We start from the raw sequence: 24987 nt of genomic DNA, 5'->3' as shown, positions 1-24987 counted from the left end.
GTGGGTAAAATTGTACCCAGTTATAAATGCTTAGACCTCGCCACTCTAACATCCAAAGGCGGCCATGGTGTAGTGGTTAGCATTAATGCCTTCCAAGCATTAGAGTCGGGTTCGATTCCCGATGGCCGCACTCAACTTTTGGACTTTTATTTTTGGCCTTTTCTCACTGGGCTGAATGCCCCTATACATAACACCCTTCGTCTGATTTTTTAAGGTTTTGGGGATTACCCATCGGGATCTCTTCTCATGGAATTCCGCTCCTTCCTGCTTGAGGGATTGTTGTCCAACAAAAGTGGGGTTCCGACACTGTGCCCGCGGTGACCCAGCCTGTGTGATCTGGTCCTCAAAAGCGGGCTTGGCGCCGCCGTTTTTTATGGTTCTTGCTCACTCACTCGCTCTCCTCAACTGACGTCGATACAGATAACGGTTGCTGGGTCATTGTTGTTGAAAGTAAGTTTGTTGGTTTGTTTACGTGTGGGTGGTCTGAGCTCACTTTTCATTCTAGATTCTCTCTCCTGCGCAAGATTTTCTAAAACAACACGGAGAGGGATTTGGTCAAATGTGTCGATAACATCCAGCATCACGCCTTCGACATACACACCACACACCACTTGCGGCTTTTACTTGGACAGAAGGAGTTTCCGCGCCGCCCGGTCCGGAGGATTCGGAAAGGGTGGAGTCCGGAGTTCCCGAGCCGGAGCCGGAGGAGTGTGGTTTTGACAGCTTGGCGCCAAGGGGGAAGGGAAAGCCAAGATGCCGACCTTGGCGATTACAAACTTCAACATTGTGTTGAGCGTGTTGGGGGGGTGGATCAGTTTGTTTGGACTGGTGTCGTATTTGATGAAGGAGAATTTTTATTTGAGTGAGGCTTGTAGGTGTTTTGCTTCTTGTTTATATCCCTTATGACGCCTGGACTTGTACACTCTCCCTCAACCGTTGGTGAAGATGAGATACTGACAAAAAATGTATTAGTGATTTCGTTGCTTGCGGGAGTGGCCTTTTCTCCGGCGGCGGCGAATTTAATCAAACCGCTCGAGTATACTTTGGGATCGGAAGAAGACCTCAACATTGTCACGCTCTCGTTCACCCGTCTTGTTCTTGGGATTCAGCTTGTTTTGGCGGGTGTTCAGTTACCGTCACGATATCTCAAGAAACAATGGCGGCCGCTGCTGTGGTTTCTGGGCCCGATCATGACGGCTATGTGGCTGTCTACTGCTCTTTTGATCTGGGGTCTGGTGCCTGGGATTAGGTTTCTGGAGGCGCTGGTGGTGGGCAGCTGTGTCACGCCCACGGACCCGGTGTTGAGCAATGTGATTGTGAAGGGCAAGTTTGCGGATCATAACGTGCCGAAGGAGCTGCAGGATGTGATTATTGCCGAGAGTGGTGCGAATGATGGGTTGGGGTATCCGTTTTTGTTTTTAGGGCTGTATTTACTTGAGGTGGGATGGGGTGGAGGGGATGGGGGGGTGAGGGGGGCGATGGGGCAGTGGTTTGGGGAGACTTGGGGGTATACTATACTGTTGAGTGTGGTAGGTTTTGTGCTTTTGATGTTTTGCCCTCGAAGGAGAGGAGATTTTGCTAACCAGCTGGTGATGTTGATAGGTGTACGGTGCTGTTGTGGGTTGGGGAGCGAACAAGCTGTTGCATTGGGCTGAGGAGAGGAAGTTTGTGGATAGGGAGAGCTTTTTGGTTTTTGCTATCAGTTTGGCGGTAGGTGTCTTCTACAACTCCTGAGGCTGGGTCTGAAGAAGTAGGGGAATGTGTCTGGGAAGGACTAAGCTAACATCTGTTGATAGTTATTCATCGTGGGAACGTGTGGGATGATTGGGAGCGATGACGTCCTTGCTTGTTTCATTGCAGGCAATGCGTTCACCTGGGATGACTGGTTTCGATTGGAGACGCTGGACGATTCGTTACAGCCAACCATTGACATGCTGCTGAATGTGTCGGTGTTCATGTGGTTGGGGGCGGTTTGCCCGTGGCATGAGTTTTTGGTGAATGATAGGGTGGCACCGCTGCATCGGCTGGTTATTTTGGGAATTCTGGTGCTGCTGTTCAGGAGGTTGCCATGGGTGTTTGCGATCCACAAGTTTATCCCCCAGATCGAGGAAGTCCGCCAGGCGATATTCGTGGGTTTCTTTGGCCCGGTAGGGGTTTCGGCGATCTTCTATCTCTATATCACATTGGAGTTCTTGAAGACGATGGAGCCAAGCGAGGAGGTTGAGCATTTGGGGCACGTGGTCAAAGTTGTGGTATGGTTCCTGGCCATTTGCAGTATTGTAAGTTGGAATCTTTGTTGTTATGACAAGAAGACAAAAGGGACTAACATGTACGGTGACAGGTTGTGCATGGCCTGAGTCTCCCACTTGGAAAGCTAGGATTTTACCTTCCCAGGACCCTCTCAAGAGGAATCTCTGTGACATCTGATGGGGGGGAATTCCTTCCACCAATTCGAAACAGAGTGAGCACACTGGTCGCCCGACGACCAAGGAGAAACTCAGGAGAGGAACTGCCTGCCACGGAGCCTCCTTCGTCAGACGCAAGGCGTTCCATTTCCAGAATCGGCGGCAGTGTTATCCCCAGTCAGCCAGTAGGTGGGGAACTAGATGTCAAAACCATACCCGCTGGCTCGGGCGGGCTCGCCATGGGCACTGACGGATCTAGCAGCGCCGTCGAAATAGACCTCAAATCACCAAGTCTCCCAGGACGGACAATACGGTTTCCGGATGAGTCTCCAGCGATCGCAGGACCGATCTCAGCACCGGGACCGGCCGGGACGCACAATGCTGACAGTACCTGAGTACTGGGCTGCCCGGAGTAGCCGGGATGACCTCCATCTCGGGGTAAAGAAACAGTGCCAAGTGGTGGGATTGGGAACATGATGTACAGACCACCAAACGAGAGGCCTCAGATGCCCTCTGTCCTTTCTTTTCTGCAGTGTTGCGTGCCTCCATAGCAAGGAGTTTAGTATCATTTTGGAGTCGCATGTTGTAGACAGAATAAGATGAAGAAGACCAGTTAGCTACCTCCCTTTCTGAACCCTTTTATGACCCTTGAAGGCCCTCGGCTCATGCAGCAGTCTCACTTTCTCTGACTACGACGTCAGTCCGTAATATGAAAAAGAAATATTCGAAACAGTTCCGTAATCCGTCCATCATTTATATCCTACCCCCTCCTGTTAGCGTCCGCAAAATGACGCGTTTCCCCTTGTCCCCTTTCCAGCGCCGCGAAACTCGGTGGGCTAGTTTTTGGTGTGTTTGGCTAAGTTTAGACGACCCAAAAGACTGGATGGCTGGGATTGTTATTTCGCTTGGAGGAAGGAAAACCTCGATAGAGACATATCAATCGGTTAAACTGCATGTCTGAGACGCAGTATTGACACGCACATACCAGATATCTTCATGATAGTGCCCCGTGCACCCTGAGACCCCTCTCGCAGCAGCTTCTCCAAGGTTAATCAGTTGACTAGTGGCAGCTGTCAAAGAGGCGTGATGGATCCGTAATCTCCATCATGGCATCATTGCGGAATAGCGTCGTCCCATCTTCTTCCACTTGCTACTACGATCCAGACCAAGCCCTTTACATACACACATATGTACACTAGGCCGGCGGATCCGCCGCAGGCCAGCCAGGCAGAGGTGAGTTGCAGCAAAGCAAAAGAGACGCCGAAGTCAGGAACACCTCAGGGGACAACTGGCAGTAGTAGCAGAGATGCAGCCCGAGTGCGGATGAATGACAACTGTCACACACACACACACACACACTCACTCACTCACTCACTCACGCCGCGTGCCTGCGGTTCAGTCTGATAGGGATCCTGCCGACGATGCCGTACCCAGGACTTTTGTCGAATTGAAATATCGAAGAATCCTCCCTGTATCCGTCAGTGACCACTGACAGTTCCAACATTGCGGTAGCTTTACCCTAATTTGGGATTTTGCCAGTGGCTGACAGAAGCACCACGCTTTCCCTGCGTTCCACAAGGCCCACCTTTTAGGTTTGATCCAGGTGTGCAGAGCAGTCCAGTTGCCCCCGGTCCGGTCTGGTCTTCACCTCTCCGCAGCCAAGTGCCCTCCTCACCTCAGACTTAACTTTTGCCCTGCCCAGCTCACCTTGCCTTTTGCTTTTCCCCAATTCACATTGCTAGCTAGCTACACAACAAGAAACAAGGTCACGACACACTCTTCCGGACGACCGTCACCCGGAAGTTGACCGCCAACATCTGCAACAGAGACGCAGAGAGTGACGATTGACATCCAGGTCAAGGCTGGGCGATTTTGCCATTGCAAGGGTCCGAACATCGACAATTGGCCAGTGCTCATTTTTCGCTTACCGCCTTTCGAACTGCTCTCTCTCCCTTTGCTTCTCGCCGTCACGGCTGTGCAGCACTGGAAGTGCCCCAACCCCATCCAATCCAATCCCGTCTCCCCGACCGACCGACCGACCAACCTACCTACCGACCACCGGGGGACCTCACCTCCACTCTCTCCGTCGCCATCATCCACATCGCCAGGTGACATTTGTGAGTGAGAGCCGCGTTTACGAAGAGACGACACCGCTGCCCGACCATCGCGAAGCCCTGAGAACCCCGCCTGGGCGCAATTTGGCCTCGTTCCCACTTTGACTCTTGCCGTCCCAACAAAAACAACATCAACTGCGAATTGTTTCGAGTCCGAGTCTGATCTTGTCCCTGACACACGACACTACCGACAACGCCTCGCAAACGCGACGCGCACCCCCTGCTCGACAGCGGCCCGTTTTACTTCCAGCTGGTTGCACACCAGCCTCGATGGCCACGGCAGGACCGGCCGCCTTGAATTGCGAACTGTCCAACATGGACCAACCAATGTCAGCCTGGGAACCCTCGTTTGATGAGCTCAACAACAACAACAACAACAACAACAACAACAACAACAACAACAACAGCAGCAGCAGCAGCAGCAGCAGCAGCAACTATCCCAGCCACTTCATGTCGCTGATGCAGGATTTCACCAATGAGCCGTATCCAGAAGAATATTTCGATTCCGATGAGAGCCCTCTTCCCTCGGGGCCTGATGTCATGGACGACGTGGGGGATGTTTTCATCCCCTTGTCCCCTTCTGACGCTCTTCCCATGAGCCAGGTCAACTTGTACACCAGCTCGCGGAACTCGTTGGCCGACTCGGGCTCCTCCAACGGGCCAACAAGCACAACGGTTACTAGCACATCATTGAGAAACCACAAGGATGATTCAGTGCTGGATGGGTCCGAGATCAAGCCAGAATGGAAGACGGAGCAAACTGTCGACGGGCGTAATGGTCTTGACGGGCCAAGTTTCGGAGGAGCGATGGAGCCTCATTCAGACTTCAGCTCCCCAAACAGCGCCGGCTACGAGACAGCCCAGCAACTATCGCCGCAGACGAGCCAGGCCGATTCTCTGATGTTTGGCAATAACAATATATACATGGTAAGTAGCTTGTCTGGCCAGGGCAAGACATGGCAAGCTGACGGTTACATGAAGCCCTTTGATTTCAAGCAGACAACAAGTGACATGTCATTCGAGACTTCGCGCGAAACATCTCCTTTCTCCCCACGAATGCCCAACCCCCAATCGCCGCAGTACTACCATGGTCTACCAACAAACACCTACCCACCATGGCACCCAATCAGCATGGGTGTAAATCCGCAGATGGTGCCTGTTCCATCACAGTTTTCTGGAAACGTAGGGCCACCGCTCAACTTTAACAGGGGGCTTTTTACCCAACCACAACCTTTCAAGCTTACCGTAGACCCAACGCCTACCAAGTCCCGAGTCGAGACGCAGATTCCGATAAAATTGAACCTGACGCCACTCCCTCCTGGTATCAAAAGGATTCATCTTCCAACACACACCATCAGCAAGCCAAAGCTTCTCGCCAAGCCTACCCCAGAGCCGTCTCCAGACATGTTGGAGCTGCACGTTCGGCTTGTTTGTACAAGCGCCATGCAGAACAAGGACCTCATGAAGACAGCCATGGAACAAGCACGCAAGGCATCCAAGGTACCTAGAGTCAAGCCGACTCTACCGTCCTTGCAGTCCGGAGACGGAAGTGATGATGGACCAAAACCTCAGGATGGCGGGGAAGTCACCATTTGTCAAAATTGTGTGTCGCGAGAACGGAAGCGGGCCAGTCGCAAAAAGATCAAAAAGGTGGAAGATGAAGAGATTTGGAGGCAGGACGAGCTATACCGAGTGATCGTTTTCAACACTGGCGAAGTCAGGGAGTGGGAAGCCCCGAAAGGGGAGACGGACGAATCAGGCCAGTTGCAAGTGCACATGGTGCAACCAGGAGCGCCGTGGACTGTCGAGGCACCGATGAGAATCGCGTGTTACTGCCGGCATCATACCGAAAAGCTGGGCTTTCAGGTCATCTTCACACTGACGGATTTCAGGGGAGAGTTTGTCGCCCAGGCCTTGTCACCCTCGATCATGATTACCGATGATCACAAGACTCCCCATGCCGCCGAAAATGCATTGAATAGACAGGCTGCCGTCGAAAGCACAGTTTTCTACCCCTCGCCTCCCCTGACCAACGCAGCAGACAGGCGCAGCTCATCGATGTCTACGCAGTTGCCTGACCAGCCGATCCAAGCTTCTCGCCTCTTGGTACGCCCGGCTCCGGCTGGACCCCTCCCTGGACAGCAACCGTCGAAGAAGAGGAAGCAGGCCGCAGCACGGCTCGAAACGGCCCTGTCTCCGGTAGCACAACTGCCATCGACGGTTGGCCCCTCGGCTTCGTCAACACCATCCCCCCAGTATCGACACATGCCACCTGCACATTTGGGGCTCCCTCCTGACGGAATGTTTGTGTCACCCACAGGGACAATGGCCCCAGGTCAGCTGCAAATGTCACCGGGGCACGCCAGTGGTCCACCGACACCCAACCACAACCAACCGTCGTTATTCAATCCGAACGGGACCGCGAATCTGGACAATGGAGGTGCCGGTTTATATTCTGGAACGTCCTCACTCCACCAAAGCAGAGCCCCCAGCCCCACCACCTCCATGGCAACCCTTACTATGCCCGCAGCACGTGGGGGCGTGGCTCTTTCTCAAGTTGCACCCAGAAATGTGTACGCTTCTGGTCCAGCCAACGCCGCCTCGAACGCCGCTTCACAAACTCCAGTCATACATAAGGTGGTACCGCAGGAGGGCTTGGTACTGGGAGGGTATGAGGTTACTGTGCTAGGCAAGGGGTTCAAGAGGGGCGTGGAAGTGATGTTTGGCGGTAAGCCGGCGACGACGACGACATTCTGGGGCCCTGAATCTCTTGTGTGTCTAGTGCCACCGGCCGAATCTCCTGGTGCCGTGAGGATCACTTTCAAGGATGCTCAACTAGAATTGCAGGGACACCCCGTGTGGTTTACGTACAAGGACGACTGTGATCAGCAAGCTGTCAACCTCGCCCTTGCTATCCTCAACAGTAAGATGAATGGAGGGTCTGGTGGTCTCTACGGATTTGCGCAGCAGATCATCGGAAGGCATCAGGAATCGCAGGACAGCTTTGGGGCTGGAGGCGGGATGACTGGAGGGGATGGATCATACACTGGCCGACCAACTGGGGCAAACCTCGATGGTCAGCTCCTAAACGTTTTGGAGATGATTGATCTCGATGACAGCCCACACTCGGCTCGGTTCAACTTGAGGACGAGGGCGACGGGTCAAACTGCCTTGCATGTCGCGTGCTATCTTGGCCTTCATCGCTTTGTCGCTGGTCTTTTGGCTCGCGGAGCAAACCCCGACGTGCGAGATAAGGCTGGATACACAGCGTTGCACATGGCGTCTCTCAGGAACCGGCCAGACATCATCCGCCTTCTGACTTCGCACGGCGCGGATTCCACACTGCGGACACTGTCGGGTCTGACTGCTGCGGATGTGGCCAAGTCACCAGCCGCAATTCGAGCCATCAACCGCTTTGAATCACACACGCGCTCCCGCAGCGGCGTCTCTCTCCATAGCAGGGTCAATAGTGCACTCAATCTCGCAAAGGCACTGCCTGCACGCGAAAGCAAGGATGCAGAGAGTGATAACAGCCTCAAGGTGGAGGCCGATGACGGCGAGGAAAGTCCAGAGTATTCGACATTTGCGACCACGGAAGAGAGCGACGTGGCTTCTGAGAATGCTGACGAAGAAGATGAGTGGCTCGATATGCGCGAAAACAACAGTATCACACCAGCTCCACCGGCAGATGATGCACCCCGTCGGCAGCGCCGTGGTACTGATGGTCTGGGTGGGCTTGCTTTGCCGACAGCCGCCATGACTGCGTTTAGGGACCACATGACTACTCAGTTCCAGCAACTGCAGCAGGCTATGCAGCTCAACATCCTGCAGAACCTACCAATGCCGTACATCCCTCAGATGCCAGATTACCAGGCCGCTGTGATGCAACGGTTAGCCTCGATGGTTCCCAACCTGGGCGGCCCTCGTCCAGACTCGAACGTGGAGGACGTTTCCTCTATCAAGGAGCTGTGGCACGTTCTCTCGTCGATGGCCACCAGTGCTCAACCCGCGCCAATCCAGGCACCACCAGCGTACAGCGAAATCTTCCAACAAGATACTTATGACAAGAAGCAATCGTCTGCGGTTCAAGCTGCCGCCGAGGCCGAGGCAGATGTCAAGTGTGTCGCCCTGTACGACGAGGCTGGGCCCTCTACTCAAGAGGCCCTGACTGTCACGGCCCCAGTGGTGGAGGCGGAGGAACAGTTCTCGGATGAAGATGCCGCTTTCATCGAGATTGGGCCCAAGAATGCCATCACTGAGGCTCAGCGGGAAAGGATCTTGAGGGCGCGCGCCGAAAGGATGAAGAGGCTGAGTGGGGATCGGAATCTGTTCTTCATTTGGGTATGTCGACTCGCCCATGATGTTCTTGATGACAACATGCTAACCATGTGCTACAGATTCCTCTTCTCGTCCTCATGATGTGTGCCATGTTCTACAGCAGCTTACCGTACTGGGGCTCCACCATCAGGGAGGTCATTACCAATGTGCGTGTACCTCAGGGTGCTGTTCTTGGCCAGCTGGTATAACGTGATGGACGTTTTTGCTGTTGTAAGAGAGTTGTAAGAGACAACTCAGCTATGGGGTTAGCTATGTGGGGGCCAGGAGGGGCTGGTTGGAATTGTGTTTTTGGTCGGACTCGAAAGAAGCATGGCGTTTGGGCGTCTGACAAGACCGTGGAATTATAGTGCGGGTATATCATAATCTTATTAGTCATGGATTATGTCTTTGGAGGTCAGCTTATGGTTGGGCAGCAAAACCCAAAGTGTTTTTCCGTTTCTGCTTTTGAGCGATGGTTTACAGTGATGTGGGTGTGGGGTGGAAACGGTGGTCCTATATAAAAGGGGCTTTGTGTTTTGTCTTTTTGGTGTTATGTCACGAATCGGTGACGATGATGGGAGCGGCGGCGGCGGCGGTGGTGGTGATATACTTTGGTTTTAATACATTTGCTCTGAAGAAGGGATCACAGCGTCTATTTCTTTGTATGTATATATTTCGGAGGGCTTGTTTCTGGTCAAGACGATGTGTGTCGGCTGGGCTGGGGATGTATATGTGGAATGTGGTTCCTGCCTGTTTACAAGGGCGGTTGGTTGAATGGATGTGTGGTTTCTTTGTGCTGCCCGTCGGTTCTCAATGAATGTGTGATGTGAATCCGTTATGGACAGGGTAGGACACTTGTGTAGACTTTGTAGGCGAAACGGCAAAGATTCTGAGATGGGGTGGAGGGCTTCAAGTTCATCTACATGGAAGGGGGTTGTGGCGGGGTGATGTTTGTGGTTGGGGAGGGGGTTTGGGTGATGCGGGCTATTTGTTTCCTATGGGGGTGGTGAGGTGATTTGAATAGGTCTCGCTGCAGAAATGGCAGACTGTAAGTGAGGCAATGTAAAGCTAGCAGGAAAGAACGTGTATAGGTTCCAGGCCCTAACCAAGCACTTGCATTTTGTGAATCTCATGTGCTCGTGATACCCTCATGTTCTTGGACCCACCGACCCAGCTGGATGGCCCGTGCGTATCGGCTTATCAAACTCTGTGGATTGGGCTTCCTGACCAATTCCACAGCGCCAGCGCCCCACAACAAAAGGCAAAGAGACCGACTTCAAGCTTTTCCCCAACCGTGAACACAGCTTGCGACTTTGCAGTTTCTGCTCAAATCACAACAAAGCAGAAGCAGCCGGCGGCTCGCTGACAGAGTGAATAACTTCTAGCGGCGAATTCAAGCGGAAAATTTCTCGCTCGTCGGCCATTTTGAGATTCGACCGATCCGCGGCAGACCGCCAACCAACCACAACCAACAGTCGCTGATTCCATCCACCACATTCTAGCATCCATCGAGTCGCGACTTCAGATCTTCCATCTAGCCAGCTCCGCCAGCCATCAGAGTCTTCTCTGATTCTTTTTCTTTCCATTTCAGTTGATATAGTAGGCAAATCTGCGGATGGGATTTGGCTTGTGATTGCAGGGGAGAATTTGCGGAGGAGCATCGCGCGTGAGGCCTGCAGGGTAGCTGGGGAACGGAGCGATATTATTTCCTGCTCTCCTCTACTAGTCATCATCATCTTCTCTCCAAGCAATCCATTGCAGCAGAACAGCGATATCTCTACTACTTGTTGAGCATCACTGGATTGACTTGTTGATTCCCCCTTCCCACGTTTCACACCCATCATGGAAGACCACGGCGAAGAAGTGGCGGCCGATTTCCGTGAGGCGCTCCAGGACTTGACCACCAATGCTCGCTTTGAAATCGTCACATTGACCAACATCGCCCGAGAGAACGCCGACCATGGTCTGGCCATTTCAGAGGTCCTCACAAATCACATCAAAGAGGTAACGTCGTGACTTGCAGATTGTCCTTCTGATCCTTGATAATCAGAAATGCTAACATCACGATAGGCACCCGCCTCCAAAACCCTACCCGCCCTCTACGTCCTGGACTCGATCGTGAAGAATGTTCCGACTCCCTACGCCCTATATTTCGGCCCCAAGCTCTATCAAATCTTCATGGGTTCCTACACCAAAGTCGACAACGCGACACGGAGAAAGATGGACGAAATGCTGAAGACATGGAAGGAACCTGTAGCCGGGTCCATCTCCAAGAAACCGGTCTTCCCACTTGAATTGGTTCGACCCATTGAGAACGCTCTGCTGGCTGCCCGCAATGCCTACATGGAGCAAGCCAAATTCCAGACCCATCTCATGCGAGGGCGTCCGGCCGGCCCGCCTGCCAGAGATACGCCGACACCTCCTATGGGCAGAGCTTACCAACCACCACCACCACCACCACATGGACAGCCCCCATATCAGGGACCACCTAATGGACAGTACCCGCCGCCTGGAGAACAAGCCTATCCCATGCGCTCCGGGAACGTAAGTGCTAGTGTAGCTCTCATTCATGCCGTTCGTGTTGCTAATACATGTCTACAGACACCCAATGGCGTCCCTAACCATGCTACGCCACCGCAGCCTCCTCCATCAGCCGAGCCATATGCTCACTACCAGCCACCTCCCAACCAAGGTCCCTATGGTGTTCCTCCGGCTCCAGGAATAAACATAGACAAGTTGAAAGATGATATCCAGCAGTTGATCGAGCTGGACAGGGCGGGTTTTGCCCAGAACATGCATGATGCTAGTAAACAAAACAGACTGAAGGCTTTGCTGGATTTGCAAAAAGTAGTCCAGAGCCAAAACCTGCCTCAGGAGCAGTTGATGATCATAAGCGATCAAGTTGCTAAACTTGCTGTAAACATGCGCGCTGCCCAGGCGCAGCCACCGCCATCATATCCTCCTGCTCTGCCACCACCATACAACACGCACACCCCAACACCTCCTGTTGTAACTCAACAGTTTGCACCTCCTCCAGTTGCTGCCGCTGCTCCTCCACCTTCGGTACTGCCCCAATTACCAGCGGTACTAGCGGCGGCTCTGGGACGTCCGGCATCAAATGTTGCTCCCCTGCCCGTGGCAGCGGCACCACCACCACCAGTCCGTCCGGCAACCACCGCAGGAGGTGCCGCTTCGGGAACACTATCTCTCGATGCGATTCTTGGCCAGGGCGCTCTGGCTGCGCTTTTGGCGGCCAAGAAACCTGCCACCCCTCAACAGTCATCTACTGCGCCGGTTCCGCCGGCGGCGGCTGTACCACCTGCTTTGGCCGCGCTGCGGTCACCACCACAACAAGCAGCTCCATTTCAACCACCACCAGCACCACCAGTTGCTCAACAACAACCGCCCGCTGCGGCAGCCAACCCGTTGACACAGAACCCATCGGCTTTATTGGCTATGCTACGGCAGTCCGGCCTTCTCGGCGGCACCCCCGGCGTACCTACACTACCACCCGCCATCCCATCTCTCCCACCCCCGGATCCGAACATCATAACTCTCACCCCTTCCTCTCTCAAATTCCCCCGCTTGCATCTGTTGTCTTATCTCCTCGATCACCTCGGCCCTCCCTGCTCCCAGTGCGGCCGCCGCTTCCCCATCACGGAAGAAGGCAGAAAGAAGAAGACGCAGCACATGGACTGGCACTTTCGTGTTCATCAGCGTGTTGCTGGGGCTGAGCAAAGGGGTCAGCACCGGTCGCAGTTTGTGAGCGAGCTTGATTGGATTCAAAGTCACGAGGAGCCGGATGTGGATTATAACGCCCCCAGCGGCGGGGGCGGGTCAGGAGACGGGGATGGGAGCGAGAGTGATGATAATGATTGGTCTGCTGCGGTAAAAGGGGGGAGGAGGAAGAAGAATGAGAAGAAGAAGAGGTGGATCACCGCGCCTGATGAGGGGGATGGGACGGGGACGGGGACGAACAAGGTCTGCCCGATCTGCCAGGAGAAATTCCAGAGTAGGTATCTGGAGGAGGTGCAGGATTGGGTTTGGATGGATGCAGTTGTTGTTGGATCTGGGCAGGGGAGGAGGGTGTTTCATGGGACTTGTTGGGATGAGGTTAATACTGGTGGGGGAGGGGGAGGGCAGGGGCAGGGGACAATGGTGATGTTGGGGAATAGCAACAATAAGAGGAAGATGGAGGAGGATGGGGGGGGGGAGGGGGAGGAGGAGGTTAGGGGGGGGATTAAGAGGTTGATGAGGTGAGTTTTGTTGTTGAGGGACAGGATTCTCGAAGGGGAAGGGGGTTAGAATGGAGGGGTTGTTGGTTTAGCGTATTGTTTCTTTCTCATGACATGCGGCATTAGGATGGTTAAGGGGGGGGGGTAAATTTACTCTTTTGCCCTGACAAACGTATTTACGTACTTGAGTTCTGTTCTGTACATAAGGCTTGATGGTCGGGTTTTTAGCGAAGAAAATGGGAGGAGGGTTTGTTTACTGGGCGAGGATTACAGTTGTTTATTTGAGGGGGCCAGGAGGAAATAGATGAGATTCACAAAATTGTTTATGTTTAGTGATACGCCACGTACTATGATAAAAGCCTTATATCGACTTCACATGTCCATATTAACCGTCTACAAAACAACCCATTGCTCTTTCTACTTCCCCTTTTTTCTCAGTCATCTCTCACATACTCGATCCGCTCCCTACGATCGAGATGAAATCCCCGAAAGAAGACCATCCGTCCCAGATCTCACCCCTAGCGGTAAATCGTAAACCTTTTCGAGGCTCCCAGGGCCCCTACTTAAACCTTAAGTTTCTATTCGCAGATAACCGATCTCACATGTCCCTCTCGGCTGCAAAGCATTCTCCGTCATCTTTATTTCCCCTATCACGAGTACGATCCCCTCCCATCCCCCACACGACACCCCCAAACCATCACTCTTTGTCTTCCTCTAAAAGCCACTCCCTAGATCCCACCAAACCCGTCACCTATCCTCAAGCCACTCCCACGCCACCCTTTTCAAGTATGCTCCCACTTTCCAACAGTCTCGAGGCTCACGGAACTTGCCATTTTCTTTATTAGTTGGTTGCCACTTTCGCGCCATGGAAACCGTGGGCATGCGGCAGGTAAAATGCCACGAAATAGGCTGTCAAAGGACGGGAGGGGGAAAAGGTCAAGGCGATGAGGAGCCACAGTGTCGGGTGGGACTTCCTTTGGGGGGGAAATAGGGATAGAATTATCGCACAAAGGATCAACTTCCCGCCAGACATATATCCGGGGGTGTAGAGTAGTGAAGACAAAGAAATATTCTCACACTGTGGGAGTATCGCTCAGTTTGGGATTTTATCGATGATGGGAAAAAAAGAAAAAAAAATTATCTATAACTGAAGGGTTAAAAACAAGCAATAGCTAAATCAACCCTCATGCGAAAGTGCCCGGGTTTGATAGAAGAGAGGGAGAAAGAGACAGCACAGATACCAGGCAGGGGGAGACAAATGGAGACAAGGACAGGCCTGGCTCATCAGGGGGAATGAGATAGACGGGATGGAAAAGATGAAACAAACATTTGCCCGGTTGACGGACCGGGAAAGAAACAGCAAGGCAGATAACATCCGCGTTCACTCACGTGGAATTTCCCCCCTGTCCGGCTAGGCGCCTGTCCATTCTCTCCAAACCAGAGTGTAAGGCCGATAGAACACCCTCCCGATCCCAAGACTCGGGTAGACACAGCATGTAAGTATTCTGTCTGAAACATCATCTCCAGCACCGGAAACCACCACCATCTCAAAAAAAAAAAAAAAAAAAAAAAAACGCCATTTACTGTTGTACAAATATGCAAAGCATATACCGACCGGCCGGGTTACATAGGGTGATAGGGTGATAGGGTGATAGGGTCTGAGGGCAGGGTACAAAGCAAAGTGAGACAAGAGTAGAGTTCGTATATACCAAAACAAAATCCCAGACTTGATGGCTTGGTGTACCTCGTCAAAGTCTGACCGGTGGGATTATATCAGATTTTTTTTTCTTTCTCATGGGGTGTACAGGGGTTGTTTGTGTGCCGCTGCCCATGGAGCAGGCATGGGTAGGGAACTCAGATGGTACGCGTCAAGCTTCTCTGTGTAAATGTGCATGTGGAACGCCCGAGTCTCCGGCGCCGGAGTAGGCTTGTGTTTCTTGTGTTGGTCGGGTGTGTGTATCAAAAGGTGGAGAAGAAAAGATGCTTCGGGTGGTGTCCTCCTGTGCTACATAGGTAAGTTATCAAGAGGAGGGGGAGGTGGGGGGGGGAAACGGGAGCACACTGGAGCTCCGCTGCTTGTAATTCTACGGTGATAAGAGTATCATGTTGTGAGAACCTTTACGGAGCCCCCTATTTATCTTACCAACACGCCCCCCCCCCCCTTTTACTGTAGAATTTAACTACATTTTGAAGGATGATTATTAAGGGTTAAAGGATATTAATAAGATTCAAAAGATAGTCCAAAGACGTGAAAGATAGTTAAGAGGCCGTAAAAGATTATTAAAAGGTCTTAAAAGATAGCTAAAGGGCTGAAAATATAGTTCAAGGGCCTTAAAAGATAATTTAAAGGCGTTTTATTATATTAAAGGCAGGGTAAATAAATACGTATGGAGGGGGGCTCTGGTAAGCCAAATATGGGGCTCCGTAAAGGTTCTCTTTAAGAGTATCCAATTCACGTCTTCTGGGGGACACAATAGTTTACAAGAACCTGCATCTTCCCAGCTGGCCGCTCCAGCGTACCCTTGTCGGTGAGAATTGCTGTCAGGGACGAAGAAAGGGAGAATGATTACCAGGAGAGCCACAGTATCGGTGCATCATGTACCCAGACCAAAGAGAGCGATGCACATCAAGACTTCAGGAAACCCCTCATGCGAAAGCCTTCCGTGTTCGGCAGTCAATCCCGGCTCCGTCCGAGCCAAAGCCGCCACCTGCTTTTCTCGCGCTCTTCCAGTTCACTATCAAGCTCGAGAAGCAAATCCATAATAGCTTGCCCATGCTTCCCCATCTTGGTCACTGCTCTAAGGGTCTCGCCAGTAACATCAAGTGTGTCGACATTGCCGTGATCCAGAAGCTGCCGTAATATTAACTCCCCATGCTTAACATTGCTAGCAGCTGATATCACCACTTCCTTTGTGACCGTAAACTTCCAGCCCAGCACGAAACGACTGAGCAACATTCCTGCGACTTTGCTCCCACTATTTTTATAGTTGGCACCCGCCAGAAGCAGGTCTTCCAGATCGCCAAGTTTCAGTCTTACGGCATTGTGTCCTTTCGAGATTGCTTCCAACATGAGATCCCCTTGCCCCTCGCACGCCGCTGCTCTAAGCAGCAAGGCTTTGTCGGGCTCGGGAAAACGTGTCTCTAACCCACAAGAGTATATATACCACATCATATCGCCCCCTAGAGGATGGCACGTTACTCTATTCATCAAATGCATCTTTATTTCGAGTCCGTCACCCTTTATCGTGAGTATGATGTCCATGAGGCCTCGGATGGCTCGGTAGTTTTCAAGGAAATCGTTGATATCCGGAATACGTGGGCCGAAAGATTGTGAAACGCGATTCTGGTGCTTTTTTGGGCTCCTTTCCAATTCGCAGAACATGATTTGGTGTACCAAACCATCCTCCTCCAACAAACAAGCGCGATGGTTTTCCTGGTCCCCCCTTTGCTGTTTCACCTCAATCACTTCAAGTTCTCTCCTATACAGCTTGGCCAAGCTTTCACAGTCCATCATCAGGTTGGGGTAGAGGCCTTCAACGCGCAGCCTCTTTTCCATGAGTCGTCGAAGCTTTGCTCTGATCTCCCTCAACTTCCTCACGCCCCAGTCATACAGAGCAGTCCTGATCTTTACGTTCACTGTCTTCCGGTCGTTGCGCCCGTACTCTTTCTCAGCTAGCTTAACCCAGTCGCTAAGGAGCCCCTGTATCTTCACATGATTGGGAGAATCTACGGGTCTTGCCAGTGTTGCTGGCTTCTCCAGGAATACGGAAGCCATGTCAAAACCCCTCCTCAACCGGTCATCGAGCCCGTGGTCAAGATCACGAAGCGCAACCAGAATATCGAACTTGGCATCAGGGCCTGATGCGGCATGTGTCCAGTCCCAAACAAGAAGAAAGCTCTTTGTCATCCAAACAGCTGGCTTCTCATTGGGTAATGGTCGTTTAAGAGAAACCGTGATCATGACAACTGAGAAGTAATCCACGTGTGGTCGAATGATCATCGGGCTCCCGGCATTCTTCAGCTTGCACACAATATCGCCCGGCCGGACAGCGTTTGCTGATGGCGGGAGGGACGTCGCCTCACTAGGCCATTCAGGCGACCACCCATAATCGGCCAGCGTGTAGTCAATGACCACGTTTTGCCGCCCACCCTGCGCGACTTGGTTCACCTCCGCTACCCTGCCCAAAAGAGCCCCTTTCCCCCCGAATCACGGCCATTTCTGTATTTTTCCATGTCCTGATCAGCTGAGTACTACCCAGTATGCGTCGAGAGAGTTGGCGCAACACCTCGTCCCATGAAATACTGTAATCCGGTGTGAAGCTTTGAATTGCCATCCCATACAGCGCGAATAATTTGTCGTGAAGGACAGTGGCTTCGCGGTTGTGATACATATTCACTAACTCACCGATGGGACGGCCCTGGAGTGGCGGAAAGGCGCCCTCACCGACGGTTTTTTGACGAAATGCTGCCCCTTTCATGAGGTGCGTCAACGACTGTATACGACTGTGCAATGGGGGCAAGGTATGGCAGATGCGAGGCAGCAGCTTGGAGTCGAGAGCGACAGTGAAAGCATAGCCATCAATCTCAACTGATCCGCATTTGATGATGATACTTCGTGCGGCCGCGATCTCCTGCAGAATCTAATTTGTTGGTAAGAGAGAACCGTTAGTGACACACGTGCCTGGATATGATGCCCGAAGAGTCCATTGTTCACCAACCCAAATGCGCCTGAACCACGACCGCCGAAGCAATGAAAGGACCTCTCGGTTGGGTGTATCACCATCCTTTGTATCATCGGATGCAAAGCTGACGGAGCTGCTCGAGTGCTTTGTCCCCACCGTCTTCTGCTTCACCGAGCCAGACTATAACCCGTGCCGCCTTGCTGTAGAACTGGGCCATGAGTTGAATTTGCTTCGTTTTCTCGGGGATATCCTGCTGGCTGATGCAGATGGCATCGATCCAGAGAATGCGCTGTAGCTGTGCATTTCGAAGGCGCAGCAGGGCGGCATGGAGGTTTGGTGTCACAGCAAGCTCCTTCCCGTCAACGACAACGTGGTGCTGGTTATCGCCCACTTGCCCCCAGGCGTAAGACAGAGCTTCGTACAAGTGTGTTCCGCCAGGGATCGAGAGATTGTAGTCAAGGACTCGGCAGTGAATCGGAGACGTCGGGTCCTCGGCTGGGAGCAAGCACAGAAGACGTATACTGGTCGGCGCCGCAAGAGGCAGATACTGGTAGATGTCGGAAGCCATGAGTGATGGTTTCACCGCGGTTGAAATTATGGGTTGCAGAATGGTGAAATTCTCTAGGTATATTCAAGCTGGAAGGGGCGGTCTCAGGTATGCCTTCCACCTACAATAGCTTTCCCGCCATTGGGTTGAAGGCAGGAGCCAATCGATTCCAGCGGGAAGGAAGCAACGTGCTGAGGGGATTTGTGCCGCTCGTACCTACCCTCGCTGTGGACAGGATGGTGGAAATTGCGACGCAAGCTCAAGGCTTGGAAGGATAACAATAAAGGCCTATCGATCATCGTTGAGGAGCTCAGTCCAAGTAACGGTCATACCAGTAACCCAGCAAGTCAACAACATATCCTCAAAAAACGAGGATAACCTCTTAGTCTATCTATCGTAAAGGTAAAGCCTCATTCAGGCCCCCATCAGCCCTCCAGTCAGCCTACCTTCCCCTCACCACTCAACCCTCGCCTCTCCGTGGATAGCGTGTGAATGCACTTGCAGCACAAACAGTGCGGCCCTTTATTTTTTTTTTCTCACGCGTCACAAGTGTCACCGACCCAGACCCGACCTGTTTTACACACAAGACCACCCGAACGTCCCGACTTGCCAATGATACACAGCAGCAGCTCATGGTCGACCCCAAAAGGTGGGGAGTTGGGTTTAATAAGTTGGTGTGTGCCTTTTTGTGGTGTGGTAAGCCTTGTGGAACCTGAGGATGCCCAAAAGATGGATACAATGACGGGAACGAACAAGCACCAGACGTCAACAACTGTCAAGACCAAAAAACCGGTACCAGGGATAGCGGCCCGTTTTTTGTGAGAATAGACTGAAAAAGGGCGGTTGCTGTAAGGGAGTTGTCCAAAAATGAGAACCTCTATGGCTGCCGAGTGCAATCCAAAGTCTCGGGCTTAATCACTTCGGCCCCGAGACAAGTACCTACACATTGTCAAATGGGCAAGCTTGATAGGAGATGGACCACGCACACATCAGGCTGAATTATGACTATTGAAAAGACAAGCGTGATAAGAAGGTAGCCGTGTGGCAACAATGAGATAGATAAAAATGGTAGTTGCGGGCCGCGTGGACGGGTCTCGGACGGTGGCTCAGCATGGACGCCCATCCAATTGTTGTGAGGTTACCAGTTTCATGGTTTAGCAAGGCAGCTCTTTTCCCAAGAACCACCGAGTTGGAAAAATTGTGTGTTGCGTACGCAGGTGTGTGGAGTGGATGAGGAGGTAATATGGATGCATCCTCTTCCGTTTTATTTCTAGTGTAGCGAGAAAAGGGACGTGGTGGAGGGGCACATACTACCTCTCTCTCTCTCTCTCGCTCTCTCAATATAGTACCTACGTACCTGCAGGCAGAGAAAGGATCAGCTAAAAGCTGTCAATGCGGGTGCGCGGGGAAGCAGGTTGGTTGCTTTGGGCCGATGCAATGCCACCATAGTTGACTGTCTGTCTGTCTGTCTGTCTGCCTGGCAACCACTGACTGGCATTGACTTCGTCATCGGCGATCAGACTACTGTATAGGCTCGACAGGCTGACAAGCACGAGTAAGACGTCAAAGAGGCACCGTGGGCATGGGCATGGAACCGTCCAATTCTTTGTTGGCTCGACGCCACGAAACGATGACCAAAGAAACTGGAGAGAGGCGTGGGGTCTGGAGAGAGGCGGAGACGGCGGCGGACCGGCCTGGTGGTTGAGTGCGGAGCGGGTGTGTGCGGGTCAGCAAGAGACAAAGCCAAAACGCTGGGCCCGGGAGTTTGAATCTCGGGGATCCCAGAACTGAGGTTGGCTGGGAATGTTGGTGTTTCTTTGTTTGATCGGAGAGCATTCCAATGTTTTTCTTTTACTTTGCACATTCCAACACGGGAAGAGTCGTTTCTTGTCTTGTCTTGTCTTGTCTTCTCTTGTCTTCTCTCCTCTTTGTCTTGTCTCGCTCATTCAGACTTCAACTGACCAATGGCGGACGACCCAAAGACGACAAGATGGTGGCGCGCACGGTCCAACGTGTCCTCTGCCGTGGGACTGGTGACTGCCCGGCGACTGGCACAGTCACTGTCAGACTGATGATGGCCAAGGCGGAGATCAAAACGGACGATGCTTGGCATGGGTCGTTCAAAGGTGCTTTGCACGCCATCTGGTGCTAACGATGGATAGCGGCTTGGCATCTCCGAGCTAAGAGCTAGCAACCAGCCTGTTTTCCACACCACGTTTCCCTGCAGCATGGCACAGCCCGGTCGCTGAAGAAGAAGCTTGAAAGAAGACAAGGAAACTCAATTCATTCTCGAATCACAGGCTGAATACCGATATCTCAGAATTCCGGCCGTTCTTCGGCATCAGAAGCACCCCCAAACCGGGTGTGTTGACTCCCAACAAGGGACGAGGGAGGGACGGCACCTGGCCAAAACGTGCCAATGGGGCCCGAGGTCGCCTTTGGCGAAATTGTGGCTGGCGGCAGCAGCAGGAGAAATGCAGCCGTAACAGCGCCCAGCGACAGCGGCAGCGCCAGGCGTTACCTTAGCGAGTGTTGGTGTTGGTGTGAACCACAACCATGTTTTTGATCCACGGTTTTGGCCCGTTTTTAATCTTGATTGATACCTTACCGGGTTGCGGGAAAAAAGTAACAATATCTGGGAAAGAAGAAACGTTTGCGGTACTCGAGAAGATCATGTCCGTTGCTTCTCACCTGTACGTGTAAAGCTGCGGCAGAACCTGAACCCTGGATCACCAACCCCCAAAAGGATTGGTCAGATGGTCGGGTGCAGGTGGTCCGTGGGGCCGAGAAACGGCAGCACGGCATTAAACCCAAAGAGGAAACTTTGGGAGCGGCCAACCCATGTCTCGAATGATGCACATCGCACTGTGTCGAGTCCCGGTGTCCCCCCCGCGGCCTGGCCACCCGCTCCCGCTGGGTCGGGAAGGACTCTCCGCTGGGGAAAACTCGCTGAACTCTGGAGCCCTCCAGACGGGCGGTAGCACACAGTGTGAAGAGACCGGCACCCACTTCAGATGCAACCTCCCATGCACGAGCCGTCACATTTGCGCCCGCTCATTTCATTTCCTGTCCCTGCCTCGCTCCCCTTCGTTCCAGGCCAGGGCCGCCGAACCGATCTTCTTTTCTCTGCTCTCTCCTCTTTGCCTGTCTCCCCTTCCTGCACTCTGTTTGACTTTTGACTGTCACCTGTCAACCTGTCACCCTCTCGACAGCGACAGCGACAGCATCTTTGAGATCCAGCGTCGCGGCCAACTCTCTAGACCGACGGCGGCAGCACCAGACTGTTTTCTGGCTGAGACGAACCAGTCGTGGACCGGCCAATAAACATCGGACCCGACCGTGCTTTTCCAGCTTACCGTCACTCTGGTTTCTGGAACCTCTGGCCGACCCCCTTCTTCCGTCTCCATCTCGCCCACTCAACAACCACCCTCCCGACTCCTGCTTTCTCGCAACACACCATCGGCGCATCGCACACAGAATCTAATGCTGCAAGCGGTTGTCGTTTTGATTTGATTCAATTCGGCATTGGGATTTTTGTGTGGATTTCGGTATCGATTGCGAACTGTTTGATTGATTGATTGATTGATTGATTGATTGATTGATTGACGACCGTTCGAGTCTTATTTATCTGTTGCTGGGGCCACAAAGGTACGATGAGCATCGGACTGACAGCTGCAGCCAGTCACTCGCGCATTTTTTCTTGAAAGTTTGGCCATCTGGCGACGCGCATGAGTTGATGCTGATACGGTGCGCTTGTACAGTTGTTTTTTTGGCATTTGAGGGAGGTCTGTCTGTTTGATTGATATTGTTAGCTTGTCGCCTCGACAAGTGTGTCTTGTTGGATTTTTGAAGGAAAGGAATTTGGACGAGAGATCGGACACGATGGGCGCACAAGTTGTTCCATCAGCCTCTCACGGCATGCCGGCCCTGGAAGTCGCTGAGCCAAATCCTCCGCATATCATTAGCCGCGCAACCAAGGGAGGACGCACCCTGTGGTACTGCTTGAAGGTCATCCAGCAACCCGAGCGCGCGAGAGCATGCGGTTCAGGCCCAAAGTGTGAGTGTGGCTCCTTGATCGTTCTTGTATGTGAACCAGCCAGTTTGCTAACATGGCAATAGCATCGGCTGACCGTCGTCCCGTCGACCCGCCTCCCGTTGTGGAGCTGCGCGTCTATGAGGGCCATACTTGGGAGGCGGCCCAGGATAAGGATATCACTTTCCTGTACAACGCCAACTTCTTTCTCTACGCCACTCTCGAACATGCCAGAGTCATGGCCCACGGTCGCGTTCAGACCCCAGCAGCCAACACGCCGCCCGTCTTGACCGGTATGCCCGTGTCTGGAATGGCCTATCTGGACCGTCCTACCGAAGCCGGCTATTTCTTGTTCCCTGATCTGTCTGTCAGGCACGAGGGCCGTTATAGACTGACGTTCAGCCTCTACGAAGAGACCAAGGAGGACAAGGACAAGGACCCGCAGAGCGACAGCTCGGCCTCCGAGGCCCAGAGCTCCAGCCCGGCCCAGGGAGGCTCCTTTGACTTCAGGATGGAGGTCAAGTCGCAGGACTTCGTCGTCTACAGCGCCAAGAAGTTCCCTGGTTTGGCTGAAAGCACCGCTCTCAGCCGCATGGTTGCCGAGCAAGGCTGCCGTGTCCGCATTCGCCGCGATGTTAGGATGAGACGGCGTGATGGAAAGGGTGCTGGTGACTATGACAATGGCGATGACGAGTACGCACGAAGACGTTCTCGAAGAACCGCGACGCCCGTGGCCGATGCTCGGCCTGACTTCAACCGCAACCGATCGATGAGCGGAAGCGCGGAACGGGCTCCCTACCCTGCCGACTCGCAGCGCCGCCCATCGATGGCCGACTACCCTTCGCAATTTCCTGGACAGCCAGGCTCCCAGGGAGGGCACCTTCAGTTCCTCAACGGAGGCTCCAACGGCCAGTATCCTTCTCAGCCACCACCTCAAAACTTTGCTCAACCTCCCTCGGTTCCCGCTTCACCCGTGTACCCACCAAGCCAGGCGGCGCCGTACACATCGCAGACTTCGTACCAGGCTGCTCCTCCACCACCGCCCCCTTCGTACAGACAGCGCGAGCGAACGCCTTCGCAGCCGTCGTATGCGCCTCAACCCAACTCCTCGTCGCGACAGCGCGCAACCACAGGGCTTCAGGTCATCCTCTGGACACGTCACCCTCCCTCCCTTGGTTCCGGCTTTCCCGCAGCACAACTCGCACCGCATGCCGCCGCCCAAGATGCCGTCCCTGCCGCCCATCCAGGTCGACGGACCCCAAACCAGCACGCTTCCCGGCGCCAGCCAGCTCCCGTTGCCGAGTCCGACGGCGCTTCAGGCCGCTCGTCCCAACTTCCCGGCGCCGGCTGCCGGCCCCGTTGACCGCATCATGACAACGCAGTACGCCGGCTCGAAGCGGGCCCACGACCAGTCCTTCAAGGCTGCTGACCAACCTAGGCGGTTCCAGGATGGTGCCCGCGACGAGGGTTCCTCTGAGGATCCAGATGCCGGGCTTGGGCCCATGATCTACTCGAGAGCGGCTGGATTTTATACTACGGTTCCGGCCGACCAATGTCCCGAGTAGCAACCAAGATACCCCTTGCTTGATGGCTTGATGGTTTGATGCGTACTGTTGGGCTAGGTGTTTGGAGTTTTGTTGCCCAGGCGGGTCATCTTTGTGATTTTTAGTGTATATACGGCGACTATATGGGATGGGCATCTGAAACCCAGGCTTTCAACGAGCCATGGACTGGACTGCTCGAGGGACACAGACGTTCTTTACGTTCTCTTTGACTCTTTGTTTTCTTCTTCTCGTTGCTTCTTTATACCTGTTGGAACGCACATAGCACGGGGCGACACATATACGTACGACCTTCATTTGCTCTGTTTTCCTTTGGCACTCTTGATTTAGAGCGACTACTGGAAGGTTTTGTTGTGGGTAGGTGGGTGGGTTGTGGAGGCGACAAAAAGTTGAAGCTGGTTGCAAAGGTTCAGATTGTGATTTTCTTTTTTGGCTGGGAGTGTGGACTTATACATCTTACATGCAGGGAGGCCTGGGATTCGGCCAGCGGATTTTTTTTTTTTTTTAAAAACAATTTGGGAATCGCGATATGTGAACAGTGTTTGAATATCAATTTTTATGCGCGTCTTCCTCTCTCTCCCTCTATCTCTCTCTCCCTACCGCGACCGTGTTTGTAACCGCGTCTTTTTCACGTGTTGCTCGTGATACGGCGTGGTAAAAAGGTGGTTGAGGTCACGCTCGAGGAGGATGCTCATTTGAACAACCAAGGCAAGGGAGGCTGGTGATTGGCTGCATTGTGGGGTCGGGGTCTGTGCCATGCAGGGGTCCCCGTTGTCAAGCCCGTTGCCAGGTCGCGTTTCTTGCTTTTGGCTGCGAGAGCTTGCTGCAGGTCCAGTGGAGGTGCTGCCGCTACTGCTCTGTACTGCTTGCTGCTGCTGCTTCTTCTTGCTCCAAAATAACAAGCTTCGCCGTCCTTGGTTCTCGCTTTTTTTTTTGTTGTTGTTGGTCTCTCTGTTAAACAAGCTGCATCGTCGGAGAGAGAGAAAAAATATTTTATTACTTCTACCTCGTGGTTTTGGCGCGATTGTGGAGTGTTACCGACTACTTGGGAGTCGGGAGAGAGAGAGAAAGTAAACAAAACCGTTGTCCTTT

General features: G+C 53.0%; 5 protein-coding genes and 1 non-coding gene across 6 annotated transcripts; 4 read left to right on the top strand and 2 right to left on the bottom strand.

The window, feature by feature from the left end:
- Positions 1–58: 58 nt before the first annotated feature.
- QC761_0054740 lies at positions 59–130 on the bottom strand. Its single transcript has one exon. It is a non-coding gene; the product is annotated as a tRNA-Gly (tRNA).
- QC761_306590 (uncharacterized protein) lies at positions 131–3245 on the top strand. Its single transcript, XM_062877800.1, has 6 exons — positions 131–450; positions 506–871; positions 973–1529; positions 1603–1710; positions 1797–2279; positions 2342–3245. The coding sequence occupies exons 2-6, from the start codon at positions 754–756 to the stop codon at positions 2798–2800; spliced, it is 1725 nt and encodes a 574-aa protein (XP_062733607.1). The 5' UTR covers positions 131–450; positions 506–753; the 3' UTR covers positions 2801–3245.
- A 1544-nt stretch (positions 3246–4789) lies between these two features.
- On the top strand, positions 4790–9045 carry SPT23 (SPT3 Dosage dependent suppressor of Ty-induced promoter mutations-like protein; the record flags this gene model as incomplete). The annotated part of the gene is made up of 4 exons (XM_062877799.1): positions 4790–4896; positions 4933–5446; positions 5501–8860; positions 8917–9045. 4 exons carry the CDS (start codon positions 4790–4792, stop codon positions 9043–9045), a joined length of 4110 nt encoding a protein of 1369 aa, XP_062733606.1.
- Positions 9046–10092: 1047 nt separating this feature from the next.
- On the top strand, positions 10093–13096 carry PCF11 (mRNA 3' end processing factor; the record flags this gene model as incomplete). Its single annotated transcript, XM_062877798.1, has 3 exons — positions 10093–10840; positions 10907–11380; positions 11438–13096. Exons 1-3 carry the CDS (start codon positions 10679–10681, stop codon positions 13094–13096), a joined length of 2295 nt encoding a protein of 764 aa, XP_062733605.1. The 5' UTR covers positions 10093–10678.
- A 2649-nt stretch (positions 13097–15745) lies between these two features.
- Positions 15746–18321, bottom strand: QC761_306560 (uncharacterized protein; the record flags this gene model as incomplete). The annotated part of the gene is given in 4 exon segments (XM_062877797.1): positions 15746–17244; positions 17249–17711; positions 17790–17933; positions 17941–18321. Coding segments are annotated over 4 exon segments (2487 nt in total).
- Positions 18322–21264: 2943 nt separating this feature from the next.
- Positions 21265–24522, top strand: QC761_306550 (uncharacterized protein). The gene is made up of 3 exons (XM_062877796.1): positions 21265–21948; positions 22062–22357; positions 22420–24522. Exons 2-3 carry the CDS (start codon positions 22183–22185, stop codon positions 23694–23696), a joined length of 1452 nt encoding a protein of 483 aa, XP_062733603.1. The 5' UTR covers positions 21265–21948; positions 22062–22182; the 3' UTR covers positions 23697–24522.
- The last annotated feature ends 465 nt before the right edge of the window (positions 24523–24987 follow it).

This window comes from Podospora bellae-mahoneyi, chromosome 3, assembly GCF_035222275.1.
Source record: "Podospora bellae-mahoneyi strain CBS 112042 chromosome 3, whole genome shotgun sequence".
NCBI lineage: Eukaryota > Fungi > Ascomycota > Sordariomycetes > Sordariales > Podosporaceae > Podospora > Podospora bellae-mahoneyi.
This window is presented reverse-complemented; position numbering and strand designations above follow the sequence as displayed.

What these genes read in the sequence shown, in the direction of transcription:
- QC761_306550 (XM_062877796.1), top strand. Translation starts at nt 22,183, where the DNA reads ATGGGCGCACAAGTTGTTCCATCAGCCTCTCACGGCATGCCGGCCCTG. An exon ending in ATGCGGTTCAGGCCCAAAGT is followed by an intron (nt 22,358 to 22,419) that starts GTGAGTGTGGCT and finishes ACATGGCAATAG; the next exon opens with CATCGGCTGACCGTCGTCCC.
- QC761_306590 (XM_062877800.1), top strand. Translation starts at nt 754, where the DNA reads ATGCCGACCTTGGCGATTACAAACTTCAACATTGTGTTGAGCGTGTTG. An exon ending in ATACTATACTGTTGAGTGTG is followed by an intron (nt 1,530 to 1,602) that starts GTAGGTTTTGTG and finishes TGATGTTGATAG; the next exon opens with GTGTACGGTGCTGTTGTGGG. An exon ending in TTTTTGCTATCAGTTTGGCG is followed by an intron (nt 1,711 to 1,796) that starts GTAGGTGTCTTC and finishes ATCTGTTGATAG; the next exon opens with TTATTCATCGTGGGAACGTG.